Source organism: Natator depressus, chromosome 9 (genome assembly GCF_965152275.1).
Source record: "Natator depressus isolate rNatDep1 chromosome 9, rNatDep2.hap1, whole genome shotgun sequence".
Classification (NCBI taxonomy): Eukaryota; Metazoa; Chordata; order Testudines; family Cheloniidae; genus Natator; species Natator depressus.
This window is the reverse complement of record NC_134242.1, coordinates 23,713,869-23,734,950: the sequence shown is the minus strand read 5'-3', so window position 1 is coordinate 23,734,950 and position 21,082 is coordinate 23,713,869. Positions and strand designations below refer to the sequence as shown.

Here is a 21,082-nt window from a genome sequence, read left to right as displayed (position 1 = left end):
ATTTTCCCCCTACTGTTACTCACACCTTCTTGTCAACAATTTGAAATGGACCATCCTGATCATCACAACAAAAGGGTTTTTTTCCTCCTGCTGATAATAGCCCACCTTAATTAATTGGTCTCATTGCAGTTGGTGTGGCCACACCCATTTTTTCATGTTATCTGTGTATATATATCTTCCTACTGTATCTTCCACTGCATGCATCGGATGAAGTGGGTTTTAGCCCGCGAAAGCTTATGCCCAAATAAATGTGTTTGTCTAAGGTGCCACAAGTACTTCTCGTTTGTTTGGTTTTTTTGCTGATACAGATTAACACAGATGTTACCACTCTGAAACCCATCATTTTACAGCGAGACTTGCTGTAAGACAGTGGCAGAGGCAGTCCGTTGCTCTGACATCTAGACATCACTGACACTAGTGCAAATACAAATATTTTCATAGAAAAAATAATGGAAAGTTTTAGTTTTGGGGGTGGTTTTGCATTTAAAGGTTAATAAATTAAATGACGTGGGGAAGTTTGCAGAAACATCTATACATTCATAGGTGTAAAAACATCAAACCAACACTTGGAATGGAGATTAGATCGCCTCATTGGAACAGACAAACTCTCTCCAAAGGTCACAGCTTGACTGTGTAGTTGCAAGGTTAAGTACAATCAAAATAGAGAGGCTGTTTCTATTTTTCCCACAGACCCTCATCGCTCACTCATGTTTTTCTGTTGAAACCAGTATTAGCTTTGTTTATTTTTCTCAACCACATTCATATTAGTTCTCTCTGAACAAACCATGGAGGTGACATGCAACCTGAAAGCACCCTCAGTGTGACATTCTTAATACAGAAGGCTGTATGCACCACATATTATAGCATGATTCCAATCATATTTAAGCTCGGTTTAACTGGAATGGCAGCACAGACAGCCCTTTAGATGCTTGTTTCCATTTTTGCAAAATGTTGACTTGGAGGCCCTAATTCTCTGTCCTGGCTGTGCAAAGCTCAATGCAAAAATGCAGCCCACAACTGTGACTTTCCACCATCTTTGCACTTCACCCATTGATAGAATGGCTGGCGGGGCCAGCCAGGCCCCCAGCGTAAATAAGAGCAACTCTGATGTTGCTCTAACTTATGTCCAGTTGCGTATCATCCCAAGAGGCCATTTCAGCAGCTGGGAATAGCCAGATCAAACATGCTCATTCTACTCCTCTGATCCTCCCCATCTATAACCTTTCATGCCCCTGCTCTGGAGATGGCAAAAGGGGGAATGACTCTACACCACCTGGAGATTTCCCCTATGTTGGTGGAATTCCCAGAGGCCAGACCTAAAAGCCTTATGGCCCCTTCACACTGGAGTATCACAAAGGAGCCATGATGTAATGGGGAATCTGGCCCTGATATTTATTATTCAGTCAGTGGACCCATCCAGCAATCATTCTGTGTATGCAATGTCCATTGATGCTAATGATATAATTGAGTAAAGATTGGCAAAACGAGGGATGATTTTGGTTTTGCACAATTTAAATCCCATCTATATGGACCCTCTCTCTAAGTTTAAGCAGTATTCAAACAAAGACATTTTTAATAGAGTAGGTTTTAGAGGGTCTAATTCTCCATGGCACTGCACCTTGGTTAGTTATGTCTGTGCAGACTGAGTGTAAAGTACAATCAAATCAGACTCCTCCATTCATTTACAATGATGGTAGCATTTGATATGCACCTTGCACAAGTGCAGATGACTTTACAGGGTGCAAGGCAGTGGAGAATCAGGCCTAGAGGGCCTTGTATCAGTTTTCCTTCATGAGAAAGATAGATGACATCCACTCTGTCTTCATAAGGCCTGAGTATTTGTGTGTGCGTGTGTGTGTGCATGGATGCACGCATGTATGTGACTGCTGTGCCACTTTCCTCACAGCTGCTATCCATAGTAATAGCAGACAGCCCTCCTTGCTGGTTGATGGGGCCAATGGCTCCATATATATGCAAACATGCTATTCCTGACATGCTCAAGTGACCTTCTTGTGCCAGCTTTAGCAGGGCCAGTTCAGAAACCTTTTTGGGAGGTGAGCAGGGGTGTGCAGATACTCCTGTATAACTGCTCACCCAGTGGGCTGCATGTGCAGCCTCTCTGAAATCATATGGCAGTTTTGCCAAGTCCTTTGCACCCAGGGAAATATCGTCCTTAGTGACTGACTTTAGGAAAAGACACAACCTTTCTAAACTCCCCAAGCTTCACTGCAACAGACGGAGGAGCATAGAGCCTTTCTATACCTTTGTCCATTGGCACATTTTACTGTTAGGACCATGCATTTAGGCCTTGACCCAGCAAAGTGTGTAAGCATATGCATAATCCCATTTAAGTCACTGGGACCACTCACATGTGTGCAGTTATGCACATGCTTAAGCAAATGCTTTGGTAGATTAGAGCTTTAACCTATTTCCAATGGTGTTATTAGTATTACAGGTTTTAGTGTGAATAGTTACATTTTAATACAAAATCTAACATGAGAGTCAGTTGAGAGAATTTGTGGAGCATCACACTCAGTAGTACAGCATAATTCATTAATACTATTTAGTAGATTACCCTTTTTGGCACAAAATATTCCTGCAAATTGCCACGCTACCCATAGCAGGCATTTTTTCAAACACCCAGCTATTTCAATACTGATTCTTACATGCTACATTTTCATATTTAAGAAGCTTATTGAAACATTTTTAGGAACAGTTACATTACCCCACACAAAGATTTTCCTTCTCATCTACTACCAGCAGTAGTGCATCAAATAGATGTCATTAATTGCTATTTCCTATTGTAACACATCATATAGCTGCATGTTTTTAATATAATGATGCATTTCTAAAATCTCTTATCTGGGGCTCCCAAACATACATTACTTAAACCTCACAGTGTCCCTGTGAGGTCGATAACTGTTACTGTGCCCTTTCCACAAGTGGATGAAAGCTAAGGGATTTGTCCATATTCTCACACTTAGTGGCACAGCCTGGGACAGAACCAGTGTGTGTTCATACTCCTGCCCTAACCAATAGACAACCCATTCCATCTCATAACGATAGTTACTTTTTACCTCTGTATTACAGATACGTAGTTTATAAGTATTTGTGTGACATTCATGTTAGACAATTTATTACCAAAATACACTTTTCCTTGTAAAGCACCTGTACACAATGAATACAGATGAACAAATTTGGGTTAAAATTTTCAGATCCAGAGACCAGGACTTTCTCACTATCCAGATGTCTAATGTCCCACATATTCATAAGGTTTCATCATCTCAGGATCTGGAGTTTGCTGCAACTTCAGCTCTGTCCTCTATTAGTTTTAGACCTATGTAGCTATCAGATTGCTTATGACTTCCATATTTGGCTATGCTTCTGAAAAAGATTAGTTGTTAAGGAATTCTGTGACTTCCCAACTGAGCTGTTCATATACTATATAGAACACTTACCCCAGTCCTATCATGGTGATGCTTTGAAAAGCACAATTAATCAAAGGTATCTAGGGTGTAATTCCTACCGACGTCAGTGGCATTACTGCAGAGATATGTTTGACCAAAATCTGCTCTCACTCACAGCTCTTCAATTTAAGTTTAGTCATGATCATCCAGATCAAGTCAGTGTATTTGCATCTGTGTACACGTAGCAACTGAGGGTAGGTCTGGCTGCTTAACAGGATATTTTACTCTAAATGTACCTATTAGGTTAGGCAGCAGGTGATGCTTACAAAATAATGTAGAAGGGTCTAAAATAAATCAGTTGCAGATATGCATAGCACAGTGACAAAGTTTTGCATTCCCATTTTAATAAGATACATACACAGCTGAGCAAAAGCTTCTTTCATCACCAATATAAAGTAGGTGAACTGAAGCTTTGGGAGAAATGTGTTTCTGTTCTGTATTCATTTACAGTAAGTGCTGTTCTGTGTTAGGGTACTGTTCTGTATTCATTTACAGTAAGTGCATCCAAGGATATCATGCGCACAAAACAGAGGAATCACAGTGATTGTGCTGTGACGGGCAGTGGGAGCAGGAAGCAGGAATATTCCATATTCCATGCTCATGGTAGAAGTGGTCTTCATGGCAGAACTGCATAGTCCAACATGTAGGAGGTAAGAGAGGGAGTCAGGGGATGGATGGATGTCTATCACTATGAGGTTCCTACAAACACATGTCCAGTGAGTGTGCAGAAGATTCAGCCTCTATTCCAGTGCCTGGACTGGAAAAGAATCTGTGGAGAAGATGAAGGGCTGCCCCTGCCCTGCCCATGGAGGTGGAGGTGAATACTGTTTACTCAGTTCTTAGGTGTTCCCCACATGAAGACTCCAAACAATTCACTCTGGCTTTGCACTGATGAAGATGATGAGTTTGTCCCTAAACTGCATGTTATCAGTGAGATACAACAATACATATGTAATCCTTGTCAACAAAAGGCAACTGTTTTGAAGCAATTTGCCCAACATTTAAGAAATCAGAATCATGCCAAACACCAGTAATTCAGGATCGGCATAACTTTCTTTTGATGTTATTTAAAGCAATGAAGTGCTAATACAGCAAGGATGGCTCTGCATCTCTTTAAAATAATTGGCCAAAAATGTGTAATGGAAAAGGAAGGGAAAAAGTCACGAATTTCCTTGATGATATTATTATATCCTATATTTTAAAACCCCTGAAACTGGTTTATACTAGAACTAGTTTAACACTATAAAACTAATTGTCACTTCTAAAAATAGAAAGGAAATTTTTAGCAATTTGAACCAACTTCCATCTCTCTTAATAACCTGCCGCAGCTGACCTAAATCAATGTTTATGGAAACACCAACTCAACCTTTAGATTAGTGACTCTACAGACACCTCTATACTAAATGGATTCTTAAAAGCTGTTACTGTGAAAAAACCCAGATGATTCAAAGCAGAGACTGACTTATCTTATGGCTATTTTAAGAACACTGGCTCAAGGAGTTGGAGGATAGATGATAAGTTAATATATACTTGAGACAAGATTGTTTAAGATTCTATGTACTTGCTATTAGGCCAAAAGACACTGCATTGGGAGGGAGGGGAAAGGTCAGGGACAAGACAACATGACATAGGGTATGTCCTCACTGCAGAATTAGTTTGGTGATCCGCACTTGGGTGTGAGGGCCCAGGTTGGTCTAACATGGTCATGAGCCACCACCCTGCAAAGTCACTCCACTACTGCTACTGTGCTGCTACACTCACTGATGTAAGGTGCTAGGACATCTGGGGTGATGTCTGGGGGACTTCTGGTGTTCTTAGTGCTACAGTAAGATGAGCCTGCTCGGTGATTCTTTCCCAATGAATTGAGAACTTGTCTGCCTTTGGGGTACATAGGAATTGTGGGAAGACTTTAGAGGACAGCACTCAAGGGATTTAGCCTGCATCCACACTGCAATGTGAGCAGATTACCAGCCCAAGTGGAAGCAGCACTCAGGCGTTAACCTATATGCCAGTCTGGACAGGTAGTTCCAGTGTAAGCAGCACCACACTTAGGTGAGAGGTTGTGTGTGTGGATGGAAGCTGGGGTTAGGGGCAACACCCAAATAAAAACGTGAGTGAACCCTGCAGTGAGGACAATCCCATAGTTTTGACTCATTTTACAAGGAGCTTATACATATATAATTTTACTGGTGAGTATTTTATGTATTAGACTGAACAGCTGGATGGCTGTCAGTTATGTCACATTCATATTAATAACCTCCCCCCTAAAATTTAAGAGTATGGGACCCTTTCCTCTGCGTAGAGGCATAGTCATATATGTAAAGGATTTTGGTTCAAACAGCTACACCAAAAAATGTAGGAATAATGGATTTAACACCATACAAAACACGTATGCAGAGACAATGGAAAATATAAATAATTGATGAACCACAACTACAACGATAAAGGATATCAAAGGGAATAATTAAAGACCTAACCCAAGTCCCACTGAAGCAAATGGGGAAACTCCCCATTGACTTCAATAGGGATCAGATTGTAAATATATATCATAACTCAATGCAACAGCAAAGCTACATTAAGCCAGGCCCACTAACCCCAGTCAAAAAATATTTCACCACATCTGTCTGAAGATCTCAAACTGTTAGCAAAGCAATAACCATCATTTTGTTTTTGCAAGACACAGGAGCAGATATATTACAGTTTTTAACGTAATTAATCATTCAGTGACTGGCCTAGGGAAAAAAGCAAAATAAGTTAGCAATGTAAGGTCATTAGAGTCACTGCTTGATATTTAGCTCAGTTTAACTGGTCATTGGATTAGGGAGAATATTAGACCCTGATCTTGCAAACACCTATGTCTGTGCATAACTTTGTGTGACTAGTCCCACTAGTTTAACTTTACTGTGATGAGTAAATTTCATTTATACACATACATAAGTATTTGCAGGATCAAGTCTTTAACAAGGAAACAGAAGCAACCATAAGCAGTGAAATTTTTCAAAACTGCAGTTTTAAACCATTTTCCCCTTCACTGCTTTCCTTTACCTATCTCATTTCTTTTGTTTTGAAGATGGAAACAATAGAATACATTTTTAGAAAAGAATAAGGGAAAAGGGCATTTTTAAATGTCCTCAAGAGAAGCCCTTTGTTCTTCAACTTGATTTTGAGCACTAGCAGTTTGTCAGATTATTGTGTGTTGTCGCAACTGAGGCAGAGATATTTCACCTCCAGTATACTCACCTGAAATGTTCCTGGATAAGATATGGTTATATTGGCATCCAGAAGGGCAAACTCCGCTTTTAGTGTAGTAAACTTGGTTCTCTGAATATGAATGGCAAAAGCCACATCTGGAAACATATGGATCTGTTTAGCTTTATAATGCTTTTTCCTCCTTCCCCCCCCCCCCCCACATTACACTGAAAAGTCTATGTCAGTTGCATACCAAGTGGAAACAGGCAGTGATAAGGCATCTTTGTTGCAGGGTCCCATCTTCAAAGCTGAAACATGTTTATCTGATTTCTATTTATAATGATGAACCAGCTCAAAAGAGCATCTACCCAAAGCCAGTGAGGAGTCATTGCTGATGGAGATAGAGAGAGAAGCAGGGCTCTGGACCCAGAGGCCTAGGGTTGGTTTGCATCCCAGACTGGGAGAGTCTGCTGTTTTGTTGTTGTTGCTTACGGTAACTTGTTTGAACTCCCTTTGAGGAACATCTTTGCTGACTGTGTTTTCTTTCTCCTGATTCCAGTCCAATTCCCTTCCTGTCCCTCTCCTAAAGGAAGCAAGAGCTCTCACAATTCCATAGCCTCTCCACACTCCCCTCTGCCCTGCAACAGAAACCCTCCTCTTCCTCCAAAGGGCTGCTTTACCCACCTTCCCTACTTTAAGCCCCAGGCCCTCTCCACTCTGGACTTGATGCCAATTCTTCCCTAACTCCTGTCTTACCTTTCAGTGAAGCCTGCTTTACCCTATCTGGTCCATGAGCCAAGGGAGGGGTCAAGAACTAGCAGCAGGAGCAAGCAGGTTATCCCAGCCATGCTGGCTGGGGGAGAAATATAGTTCCAGTCAGTGGAGAGGCTGGTTGCATCAGTACTGGCTCCTCCTAAGAGTCCAGATCTAACTCACCTCCCAGCAGCCAGAATTCCTGTTTCCTTTGCAGCACAGTGCCCCAAACCCCACACAGGGAATTAGCCCCTTGCCAGGCAAGATCCACCTAGAGATTAGTTAATTTCCTATGCTTAAATTAATGCTTCCAATTACTGTACTAGAATGAAAATGCACTTGATTTGCTAGTTTTCACTATGATCACACATCTGTGCAGGCTGCAGGCAGGAGTGTGTTAATGCTCCTATTACAGTCCTTGCAGAGCTGGGATTCCACTAGAAACCTGACAACCACAATCAATGCCCACAACAAAGCCATTCTGTATATTAACACTTCAATTTTCACAATGCATACATTTTTAGATTTTGGATGAGTCTGGGGCTTAATACAGTCCCAAATAATATGATGCCAACGAATGCATTTTGGCATAGCCAAAAATATGTCTAGAAACATTGGCCTGTGTCTCTGTAACTTTGTGGTCATAGTGAATTAGCAGAGGCCCATGTGTTCTAAATCAGTGTTTGGCTTATGGCATGTTTAAATGTATCAAAAGAGTGCAGAGGCAAACACTGCAGGGGAGCTGTGATCTTTTCCATCTAGTCTGTCATATGGTACCAATTATCTCTCAATTCAGCATAAAACATAACAACCCCCAGATTTAGGTTCAGAGCACTGCAAACTAGATTTCTCCCCCACCAACACTTTAAGGAATTTCTGTCATAAATCCTATACAATTTTTGCTGTTTATATTTTATCCTGTAGAACTACCAAGAATCAGAAATGACTTACAACTGGCACAGCATATGCAGAATGTTATAATATTTTCATATTTTTGTTGAATGGCATTACATTTCCAATCTGATTCTGATGTTAAGTCAATACCAAGCTTGCCTTTGAATGATACATTAGAACTCCCTAAGCTCTGACCCTGGAAAAAAAAAGTTTAACAGCTGGCCAGAGATGTGTAGATTCTAAAATGTCCTCCGTATACAGGCACTCAAATGTTTTCTTTCTGATGGGTCACCTGCCACACAAGTTACCTGTGACAATTTGGGGTGTGGGTATTAGAGGTAGTATTATTATATCAATTATCTGAAACGGCAGTAACGCAAGAGAGGAAACATTGTCCTTCCTTCACCAACTGTAAACAGACAACTGCAGTTGTATGGGTATAGCAAGGAATTGTTAGGCACAGCAGAGAGAGCATGAGAAAAAAAAAGAGAAAAAGGTGGCTTGGAATGTGGAGCATCTGGTACTGGCCAATTTCAAAGACAGGGTCTGCACTAGATGGATTGCTAGTCTGATCTGCTAGGGCAATTCCTATGTTCCTAGGACACGAATGTGTAGAATAAGGGTGATGGTAATGGCATAAATAAGGGGACTAACGTCAGAGATGCAATCATCCTAAGTGGTAACCGGTAAGACTAACCAGTAAGCCCCGTCGATGGCTGTGAGTCTTGCACTGGGACTGGAGGAATAGTCGATGCTAAATTCTCTAAAAAGAAATAAAGGTAGTTTCAGCTCTAAGCTAATTTGCTGTAGTCCTCATTGAATTTACTCTGAAAGTCCATGACACTGAAGATAATGATAATATTTTCTGCTGGTATAGCACCTTTAATCTAGGGATCTCAAAGTGCTTTACTACACTCGCTATTACCCCTATTTTTCTAGATGGGTAAATGGAGACAGAGTGTTAGAGTGGTTAAGTGATCTTTCAAAGGGCACACAGCAGGGTCAGTGAACAGTCTGTGAACCATACCCAGGAGTCAATGTTGAGTATCCTGTTCTTAATCACTCGACTTACAGAGAAACTGAGGTGGCTGGAAATTCTAGCTAACATAAACTTAAACTTAATAAAGGGATGGGGGAGTCCTCAGGAAGTTATAGACCAGGGAATCTGGCCTTTGAGGTAAGCAAGATCCTTGCACACTGATAATATACAAGATCACAAAGCATCTGGAGAAGTGTGAGCTGCTGAAAACTACTTTGCTTTGTTTAATAAAGGGTAAAATGGTGTGATAAATATGGTGAAAATTTTCAAGGAAAAATTCAGAGGGTTAAATAAGGGTGAAGTGATGGACATAATATACAGGAATGTCTAAAAGGCATATAAGGTATGGAAAAGAAGCAAACATGGGAAACTGGTTCAACTTAAACAACAAGTGAACCAAATATTCAACCCCAAATGGAAGCAAACCCAAATCAATTAATTTTGTAGGTTTCAGATGACTTCCTTCTGACACTATACCAAAATGTGGAGCTTAGCTTCAAATATTCACTCATGCCAACACATCAATGTTGTTCTATTTTGACCTCAGGCACTTGCAACCATGGCCTGAACTTGACCATGGTCTCAGGCCCTCTCCACAATCAAGACAGCCATCCAGCTTCATTTCACATCAAAGTTCCCCTCAATGAATTTTCAGGCTGATGTAGTTAAGGCACATCCATTTCATAGCCAACAGTACACAAGGTTACTGAAGTGGCCAGCCTCATGTCCAGCCACCTTTGACTGCCCTAACCTGATGGATCAGGTACCCATTTTGCAGCTATGTGAATTGGAGGTGGCCTTTCAGTGTGAGATCAAGCAAGATGCAAACCCATGATCTTCCGGAGTGTAGTCAAGCACCTTAACCTCCAGCCACCACACCTCCTATCCCTAGGGTGTAAATCATTTGAACAGATTCAGTTCAAAATCTGAACACTCTTTGGGTCTGAACACCTCAGAATGCACTGCACCCTACAAAATGTGATAACACAGCTGAGGAAAATGGTGATTGTTTTTGTTTGTTTGTTCAATATATAGGGGCAGCTCCTCAGCTAGTGTAAACTGACAATATATACCAGCTGAGGATCTGACCCCACAGTTTTAAACCTCAGCGTCCTTTTAAGACTGTAAAGTCCAATGTACAAATCAATATTACAGTGTTTTTGAAATACCATATAAAGAAATATATTACAATCCATAGAGACTGAGTAATACTACTGGCTGAGTGTATAAATCAATAAGGAGTCTGCAAAACACATGTTGTAAAGCATAAATACAGCTATGCAAAGACTGAAATACACACAGAGTGTGCAAGCCAATAGTAAAGAAACTTGGTCAAAACACAGAACAGTGTAACAGAGCAGAGAAATACATATATATATATATATATATATGTCAAGTATCAGAGGGGTAGCCGTGTTAGTCTGGATCTGTAAAAGTGGCAAAGAGTCCTGTGGTACCTTATAGACATCCGATGAAGTTGGTATTCACCCACGAAAGCTTATGCTCCAGTACATCTGCTAGTCTATAAGGTGCCACAGGACTCTTTGCCATATGTATTGTGGCAGAGCTCTGACCTTGTCCCCATGGGTCCTGCGCTTCTAGGCAGTTTATGCTAGCCTCAGAGGCTCACTGTGACCCTCCACGTAGCTCTTCTCTCTCTAGGGCCAGGGTTACAGTCTACTGAGCCCTTTTCATCATAAGCCAGCAAGGAGATTGGTGATACAACTCCCACAGTCTCTGTTGTCCCTATGGGCTTATTCCCAAACAGTTTAGCTGCCGTCCTGACAGGGGCCTGTTTTCCCCTCCCAGAAGGTGTTTCTGTAGTGGCAGGTTGGGGGGAACCCAGGCCCACCCTCTATCCTGGGTTCCAGCCCAGGGACCCTAATGGCAGCAGCTGTTGGCAGCCGACATTTCCCTGGGCCACTTCCCCACAGTTCTCCTGCTTCTCTCTTCTTCACCCTTACCTTAGGACTCCCTTACTAATGGCTTGAGGGTGTCTTCATTAACCAGCCCTTCAGCCACACTTCCTCCCCCTGGCTCTCCTGAGCCTGACTGGAGTGAGCCCTTTTACAGTATCAGAAGGGCCTTAATTAGAGTCAGGTGTTCAAATTACCTTAGTGGCCTCACCTAACTCTTTTCAGGTTAATTGGAGTCAGGTGTTCTCATTAGCCTGGAGCAGCCCCTGCTCTGGTCAGTCAGGGAACCGAAAACTGCTGATCCAGTGGCCAGTAGATCTGCCTTCTACTACTTTTTCCAGGTCCTGTGGATCTCCCCCTTAGGCTGGGGGGGGGATCCTTTAGCAGTGGGCGAGCTTTGCCCGCCCACTTCCTGGATCCCAATAGGACTACTTTTTCCAGGTCCTGTGGACCCCCCCCCCTTAGGCTGGGGGGGGGGATCCTTTAGCAGTGGGCGAGCTTTGCCCGCCCACTTCCTGGATTCCAATAGGACTACTTTTTCCAGGTCCTGTGGATCTCCCCCTTAGGCTGGGGGGGGGAATCCTTTAGCAGTGGGCGAGCTTTGCCCGCCCACTTCCTGGATTCCAATAGGACTACTTTTTCCAGGTCCTGTGGACCCCCCCCCCCTTAGGCTGGGGGGGATCCTTTAGCAGTGGGCGGGCTTTGCCCACCCACTTCCTGGATCCCAATAAGACTACTTTGTTGTACCCAACTGGTCTGGGTCTATCACAGTATATATGGTAAGTCAATCTATGTATTTATTCATGTCAGGATACAAAGAGAATGAATGAATGAATGAATGAATGAATGAATGAATGATCAGCCACTATCCATTATCCACATCCTTGCTAGGAAGAGTAACATAAAGTTAGAAACATGGGCCTGATTCTCTTCACACTAGTTTTAGACTGGTATAACACCACTAACTTCAATGGAGTTATTCCCATTTGACTGGCTTGAATAGAGTTAGACCCACTGTCAAACTCACTAGAAGAAAGGTGGTTCAGAGGGGTGTTGATTGACATTTTCAAGGTGCTGAAAGAGGTGAGGAAGGTAGACGTTTCTACAAACCTTTAAACTGCTAAATACTAGGATATAAATTCTGCATTTGGATCCCCGTATGGAATTCCCACTGACGTCAAGGTTATCCCATGCCTATATCCAGGAAAAGCATTTAGCGTTAGGACTTAGGGACACCGATTTTTAAAAAAAGTTAAGGAAAATGGCAGACGAAATGAAAATTGTGGCAAAGCTTTTTCATACAGATGACGAACTTCTAGGACACGTTACCTACAGCACCAGCAGAGGCAACTAGATTATTTACAAGTATGTGAGGTAGTGATGGCCAGCCAGGCCCTCACTTCTAGAATTCAAAACTACAGCCTAGATAAAGAGAGTTTGCTAAGTGGTGATCTTCACCACTTCTTCTCTAAGACCTTCCCAAGAAGTTCCTTCTGGACCCACAGGAAGCTCTGCACTCTACCAGGGAAATTTGATTTGTTGGGGTTGGGGAGAAATCATGTCAGTTCATGTTTAATGTGTTAAGGGATATACAGGAATAAAGTACTGTTGGAACAAATCCTTATGGGTTATGGGCACCTGCTGTCATTGTTGCTTCTGATACTTTTGAACGATGTGTTTCCAGCTTAAGTGAAAATTCAGGTGATCAGGTTTTGGAAGTACCAGACTGAGATTCCTGCCTTAAGATTTTGTAAGGGAAGGAAGTACACACTGGAGGGTTTAAGCAGCTGTGGAACGTCCAGTTAAGAGACAATTTGGAAGGATTTTGACCTCTGGGAAGCTGCAAAGTTGTAGGAGCTGTGTGGTGGCAGGTATTGGTAAAGGTCACGGGTCACTAAATGGAGGGGATGGGATAGAGGAATATGTCCATTTCTCCTTCCCCCTGCTCTGAAAGACCTTGTCACTTTTGCTCATCCTGACTTTCTTCCTCCTTTCCCCTTCATCCTATTCTTCTGGCTTCCCACATGACTATGCCACTAATGTTCTTGCAATGACCTCCAATATCCTCTTGACCACCCTACTGTTCATTTTGCGGCACAGCTGTTCTTGTGTCGACCTCAATGCACTACCTACGGTATTTGTGTGGCATCCATTACCATTCTATCAGAGCACCTCATAATCTCTAATGTACTTATCCTCACAACAATCCTGGGAAATAGGGAAGTCCCTATTTTACATATGGGAAACTGAGGCACAGAGAGGCCCACGATTTTACAGGAAGTCTGTGGCAGATTAAGATCTTGAACGCAGGTCTCAGGCTAGAGCCTTCACCACAAGGCTATCTTTCCTCTGTCTAGCTGCCTGTCAGTATGCAAAGTGATTCTGGACACTACTGCATGAGGGATTCTGGGATTTTTCCAATCCAGAAAATAGCCTATAATTCATACTGTGGAAGCACAGAAATTCACTGTTCATGAAGAGAGAAAGGTGTGCACAGCACAGAGACAGCTGATCTCTGAAGTCACCATTGCTGCAGTTGTGGTAAGGGAGGTGCAGCGGAGCTTGGTGAAACGGGAGGGAAAATAGGTGGGCAGCTGCAAGGGGAAGGATGTAGCTAGGGCACTTCCATGGGACTTATGAGATGGGAGTGGCTGAGGGGTTTCCAAGGGTATCTGAAATGGATGACTATCAGTAGCCAGATTTCCAGTCATGCAATCCTAGACAAAACCCATGGTTTCAGTAGAGCAATCCAAGACACCAAGGTATGGTCATCCTAGTGAAAAAACATCCCATTGACGATCCTATCAGCTTATGTGGCACAGAAGCAAGACAGCTCGCTTATACTCTATGCTCCTCCTTTTATTATAGTGTAATCAGAATCATTCATTCCTGGGTTATCCATATGCAGGGGTATCCACACACTGTGCACATATCCATGTTCTTCAAGAAAGTACCATATGGGATATATTTTGCCCTAAGAAGTTTACACACATTTTATGTTGTGGTCAACAAAAACAATTTAAATTCTGTATAACTGGAGTACTGTAGGGCCAGATGTTTCAACCCTCACAAACATCAAATAGTACCTTACTCCAGAAACAGCCACACTGAAATCAATGGGACTGTTCACAGTATATGGTATTATTTACAGATTTTAAGACCAGAAGGGACCATTAAATCATCTAATCTGACCTCCTGTCTAACACAGGCCATAGAATTTAATCCAGTTACTCTGTTGAACCCAATAACTTGTTTTTGGCTAAAGCATATCTTCCAGAAAGGCATCCTGTCTTGATCTAAAGACATCAAGGAATGGAGAATCCTCCACCACCCTTAGTAGTTTGTTTCAATAGTTAATTACCTTCATTGTTAAAAATGTATGCCTTCTTTCTAATTCATCTTGAGTAAGAATCCAGCCCATAATCTACTGTGTGCTACTTACATCTAATAATGTTCTTTGTTAATTTGTGTGTATAATATACATTAAAAGTTATATTTAAAAAGCTCGGGAAAGGACAAGATCCAAACCAAGTGTTATTTTTTGGGAACTTCTTGTACTCTCCATTATTTGTAACTTGTTCTGCTTTGTTGAAACATCCTCCTATCCTCCTCAGTGTTTCTTTCCTATTTTACATATTTAACACACCCCCACCCCAAATTCAACAAATTCCTTTTTAACTGACACAAAATCAACCAAAGATATGTTTTTAAAAAAATCTGACTAATGCTCAAATAGCTTTATAGAGAGTAAAACACGAATGAATTTGAATGATCTGCTGTTATGACATGCAGAAATAATATAGGTCAAATAACTGCCAGATTTTGGACTGAGCAGTTTATGGAATATCTGAAATATTAAAAAGTTGTCTCCCGTGTAATGAGCATGAGTGAGTTTCTGTGAATGTATTTAGAATGAGTCACATAAGTCATCTATCTTACACATATGTCCTTACTCAACAAGTTTCTTCAAGAACTTTAGTTGATGATTTCCCAGGAAATTACAATAGTCTGAATGAATTGTGAAATAATGACTTGCTTAAAACATCACTATAATAGGGCTTTTAATTAGTATGGCACTAAGAAGAAACTTATCAAAATGTTTAAAAATATTCACTGTATTAAAAGAAGACACAGACTCACATTTAAGTCTTTAGGCAAGCTCACACGTCAGATTGTTCACTCTCACACTCCCATTGTCATTTACTGAAACAGTAAGACATACGAATAACTTTGACAATGAGAAGTGTTTCAAACAGCAAAGCTGGACTTTGGAGTATTTTTTCTCAAATTTCTGCAAAAAAACAAACTTGGCAAAAAGTGTAGTTCGCAGGTCAATACTGCTTTTCAACTCCTTGGCCACAGAATAAATAAAGACAGCTGGAAAGGCATCTGATGCACAAATGTTAACGCATGAGACCTGCTTTGTGTCTTACTTTGGAATGATATTTTAAGTGATCAGAAATGAAAGCTTATCAGATTTATTGACTGAACTGAGTCATTCAGCTATTTTCGACAATCATTTAGCCTGACTATGACGCCTTACTCCCACTGGTGATCAATACACCTATTGAAGTAAGTGGGACTACTCACATGAGTAACTGCTCATCAATGGGAGTAAGAGGTTCACAATTAGAGCTGTAAACTCATGCAAAAAACTCATTTGTAAACTCATGCAAAAAAACCAAAAAAACCCAATATTTTTCAGGGCACTGAAACTATTCAGTGAATTTGAACTTAATCCAGCTAATAGTTTTGGCAAACAAACAAACAAAAAAAAACTGAATTTTTTTTGAAGTCTTGAAAGATTTTCAAAATGAATCCTGTTGATGTTTTGTTTAGATACAGTTGTTTTAACATGAAGTTTCAATTCAAATTGACATTTGAAACATTTCATTCAGCCTGAATAAGGGGTTGGGGTTTTTTGCAGCAAGAAAAAGGAAAGAAAAAAATCAGTTTGGGTCTGAAATGAACTGTTTGTTAGGGTCTCATTCCCCTCCCCCCCCCCTCGCCCCCCGGGTTTGGCCACTGAACCGAAAAAATCAATTGTTCACTCAGCTCTATTCACAATCTGGCCTTTAAGAATTTTAATTTGAAAAGAAGTAATGCACTGAGACCAATCCTGCAGGGAAGGGAGCACCTCCACCGGGGCCTCACAGGATCAGGCCCTATTTCATTATTGGCTATCAAGTTCTTGAAAACAATTATCTGTAGACCTGGCTTGACATGAATACTTGGACATGGCAAAGGCCTCACTTCTTGGAAGACAGGATTAGGGAGGTAAATGATGAGAACACAATGTCCGTGCTAACTAAGATAGGCAAACGGGTCAATAAGCTGAGTGACAGAATGTCTGAACTAGCTAAGGTAAGGGGAGGGAACATCCAGGGAACCATTTACAAAGAAAAAAATAATAATGGACAAGGTAAGTCCAGAATCCAAAGATGAACTAAAAAGTAAGTCATGCATGGAAAGTCTGTGGACAGAACATGCAATACAGGGATTGGTTCCTACAAAGTAACCAAGTCAATCCAAAACGTGTGATGCAATGAATACTAAATGCAATGATATGTGTAAACATATATAAATGAAGAGTAACTGTGCAAACTGTGCTGTGTAACTTTGGTTGTGTGATGTATCCTGCATTCACCCCCTATGTCTGAGTCATAAGAATATAAGAACGGCCATACTGAGTCACACCAAAGGGTCATCTAGCCCAGTATCCTGTCTTCCGACAGCGGCCAATGCCAGGTGCTTCAGAGGGAATGAACAGAACAGGACAGGTAATCAAGTGATCCATCCTCTTTCTCCCATTCCCAGCTAGGGACACCATCCCTGCCCATCCCAACTAATTGCCATTGATGGATCTATCCTCCATGAACTTATCTAGTTCTCTGGTCCACTCACTGTTGCTTTGCTGTATGCCAAATAAAAATACCTGAGTGATAAAATGTGGAGTTGAACTGAGTGTTTGGGAAGCCAAGTAGAAAGAGGTCTTGGGGGGAGAGGGGGGAGGGGGGATCCCAACACTATCCACTGACTCTGCATGATGAAACTGAGAATCATTATAGAGTTCTGAGGCAATGGTAAATAGGGGCCCAATTCAAATCCCATTGGGAGTCTTTCCACTGACTTCTAGTGGGCTTTGAATCAGAGCGTAGCGGAACAGAACATCTTTATTTGAGATTCTGGATCTGATTCTTTTCTGACCTACCCTGATGTAACTCTATTAGCTACACTGATTTACCCTGATGTAAGAGGAGAATCAAACCCTTACCTTGAGCCCAATCCAGCATTCTTTGCACAATATTACATTAACTTCAAAGGGAGTTTTGGGTGTGCGAAGACTGCCAGCTTGGGGCCTCTGCAGGATGCACAATATTGCTGAAGGAAAGGACAAAACCTATGAAAGAGGGTTCAAAATGCTGTAGTTTATAACAACATTGTTGTGTAAAAACATGTTTCATCCAACATAAGAGCTCCTGCTTAGAGAATCTTACCTAAAAGTTTGCATGAGTACTGAAGGGTTTTGTTCTTGTTTTAAACTGTTCCTTTAAGATTCCCTTAATTTGAAAGGTTCAGAGCTCTTACCTTCAATAATACACTGATCTGGGCTAGGAATTTTCTTCCCAATCTCCATGACATATGCTTTCACTTTACTAAGATTTTCCTTTAAGTGCAAGTAGAGCTTATCCTGATATTCCACCGGATTTTTTATTGTCTCTGTACTTCCTTCATGGCAGTTTTCTTCAACAGATTCTGGCAAATTTTCTAATTCTGTACATTTGATACTTGGGTGTGAAACTGAAGAATTTTCCAGCTGCGATTCTTCAGTGTCTGGACTAAGACGCAATTTGTCATTTTCTTGGCTAAGATACATTTCTGTGAAAGAGATGCCAGCTGCTATATCTCCATTGTCCATGTCTTGTCCATTGTCTGAATTCATCCCCTTTGTACGGATTGCATGCAAAGCTAGACTTTTGGACCTGCAATGCAAATAAAGGGAAAGACAAATGGTTTGTGATAGAGGTAAGATGGGCTGCAGCATGCTGAAGAATCAAATAAGATTTCTGGCCAAATTCTGCTCTCATTTACATCTGTGAAGCTGCTTTGGTGCAACTCAGAGCAGAATTTGGGCCTAAATATCCTGTTGGTGGGCAAATACAAATAGCTTTTAATAAACCTGCATTTCAAAAACAGGTACTCAGAACCCAAATCAAACCACAACTGTAGTAAGTGAAAGAAGCCAGACAACAATATCTATATATCAAAACATATGCACATTAGAGAATGCACCAGTGTATCTATCACTCATCACTATAATATCTCAGTATCCAGTCTATCAATCACATTATAAAATTATACCATCCAGCAGTGGTTCAAGCAAATCTGGAGTTCTCTCCAAAGTCCTTCAGCTGGGCCACCTTCACCACAAGCCCCAACATTCAGGAACTGGTTCTCCACTCTCTTGTATAGTCATTTGCACCAGAGTAAATGAGGTATAAAATTCTACTACTGATGTGAGTGAAGAATTCTGATTTGGCAGCATTTTACACTCTGAACAGTTGTATATGAGTGCAAAGGTGGAAGGCAATGGAAAATCAAGCCCTCAATGGGCATCCTTCTCCACCACTCCTTCCCCAACATGGGAAACTTTAGTCCTTAAAGGTGAGCTGGGGAACAGCAAATGCGCACACAACTGGTACATGTGTCTCTGGAGAGAATTAGGAGAAAAGTGGGCATAGGTCCCTATTAAACAGGAGGAGGATGGAACCTATGACAGGCCCCAGGAGAGGAGATGTCCAAATTCCCCAAAGGCTCAAGTTATCACCACAGAACTCTAAGTCAGTATGAAATGTGTCATGCTCCACTCATGGAACATTGCAGCATGAGCAGTAAACATCCCACTAGAACTGGTGAGGCCTGCATGTCCTAGGGGTACATCCTAGTTGCAAGTTCTTTGGGCTGTGCTTGGTCCCAACACACAAAGGGTCTAATCAGAATCAAGCTTAACTTGACACAAAGTATCAATCCAGAGTAATTGAGGGCATAATATGACCCCAAATATTGATACAAATATATTATCTAAACTAGTTAGAGTTGCTACTATTAGTATTCAGGAGAGTTCTTTGAATCTTCATTTCTAGAGCAAAAAGAAAAGGAGTACTTGTGGCACCTTAGAGACTAACCAATTTATTTGAGCATAAGCTTTCGTGAGCTACAGCTCACTTCATCGGATGCATACTGTGGAAAGTACAGAAGACGTTTTTATACACACAAACCATGAAAAAATGGGTGATTATCACTACAAAAGGTTTTCTCTTCCCCCCACCACACTCTCCTGCTGGTAATAGCTTATGTAAAGTGATGACTCTCCTTACAATGTGTATGATAATCAAGGTGGGCCATTTCCAGCACAAATCCAGGTTATCTCCCCCCCCCCCCGCCCACAACAAACACTCTCCTGTTGGTAATAGCTTATCTATTTCCCCTTGTTTTTTCCAACCCCGCCCCCCCCCCCCCCCCGACGTTCTTGTTAAACCCTGGATTTGTGCTGGAAATGGCCCACCTTGATTATCATACACATTGTAAGGAGAGTGATCACTTTAGATAAGCTATTACCAACAGGAGAGTGTTTGTTGGGGGGGCGGGGAGAAAACCTGGATTTGTGCTGGAAATGGCCCACCTTGATTATCATACACATTGTAAGGAGAGTGATCACTTTACATAAGCTATTACCAGCAGGAGAGTGGGGTGTGGGGAGAGAAAACCTTTTGTAGTGATAATCACCCATTTTTTCATGGTTTGTGTGTATAAAAACGTCTTCTGTACTTTCCACAGTATGCATCCGATGAAGTGAGCTGTAGCTCACGAAAGCTTATGCTCAAATAAATTGGTTAGTCTCTAAGGTGCCACAAGTACTCCTTTTCTTTTTGCAAATACAGACTAACACGGCTGTTACTCTGAAACATTTCTAGAGCAGTAGTTCTCAGCCTTTCCGGACTACTGTACCCCTTTCAAGAGGTAGATTTGTCTTGTGTACCCCAAGCTTCACCTCACTTGCTTAAAAGTCAGACATAAAAATAAAGTGTCACAGCACACTAGCACTGAAAAATTGCTTACTTTCTCATTTTTATCATGTAATTATAAAATAAATTGCAACCCACCAGATTGAGAAACACTAATATAGTATATAGAGCAGTATAAACAAGTCATTGTCTGTATGAAATGTTAGTTTGTACTGAATTTGCTAGTCTTTTCATGTAGCCTTTTGTAAAACTAGACAAATATCTAGATGAGTTGATGTACCTCCTGGAATACCTCTGCATACCCTCAGGGATACGCATACCCCTGGTGGAGAACCACTGTTCTAGAGTGTTCTGTAAACAAACATGTTCCTCTTCCTTCTCTCTTGTCATGTTAGGCCAGGTTAAATACGTAGTTAGAAGGATCTTATCCAGCTCTGAGACACCCTGACAAGAGATCTGGTTAGAATTAGACTCATGGTGCCCACAGGTATACTATAATTGAACTATTCCCTTAATATTTGGATAAAGCTTTATTGAAAGACTGATATGCATGAAAGCCACTCATGCATTTTACATAATCATACCTGTTAAATCTCATATCCTTCCTTTCTTCTTTAGAAACCTGGCCTAAACTATATCTACGCACAGAGCCAGGAGTATTGTTGTCAACATTTATTTTTTCTTCAAAAGCCTGTATTTTAACTTGAAGCTTTTCATCCTCTTCATTTTCATTCATAACAGATTTTAAATCATCCAGCTGTACAGGAGATTCTGCTTCAGAGTCATTTTCTGTCCTTA

The 21,082-nt window shown here is 41.3% G+C and overlaps 1 protein-coding gene across 6 annotated transcripts in view; it reads right to left on the bottom strand.

The window, feature by feature from the left end:
* The window catches only part of VEPH1 (ventricular zone expressed PH domain containing 1), a 166,205-nt gene that overhangs the window by 68,075 nt on the left and 77,048 nt on the right, over positions 1-21,082 (bottom strand). For 5 of the 6 annotated variants that reach the window (XR_012640961.1, XM_074963708.1, XM_074963710.1 and 2 more), the window contains exons 8-9: positions 20,869-21,078; positions 17,847-18,241 (exon numbers count right to left, since the gene is read on the bottom strand). Coding sequence is in view for 5 of the 6 variants with exons in the window: in XM_074963708.1 (XP_074819809.1) it covers positions 17,847-18,241; positions 20,869-21,078 (605 nt within the window). In the remaining variant the exon portion in view is untranslated. Of the gene's footprint in view, positions 1-6,707; positions 6,815-17,846; positions 18,242-20,868; positions 21,079-21,082 lie in introns of all 6 variants that reach the window. The other variant, XM_074963709.1, reaches the window with a different exon arrangement.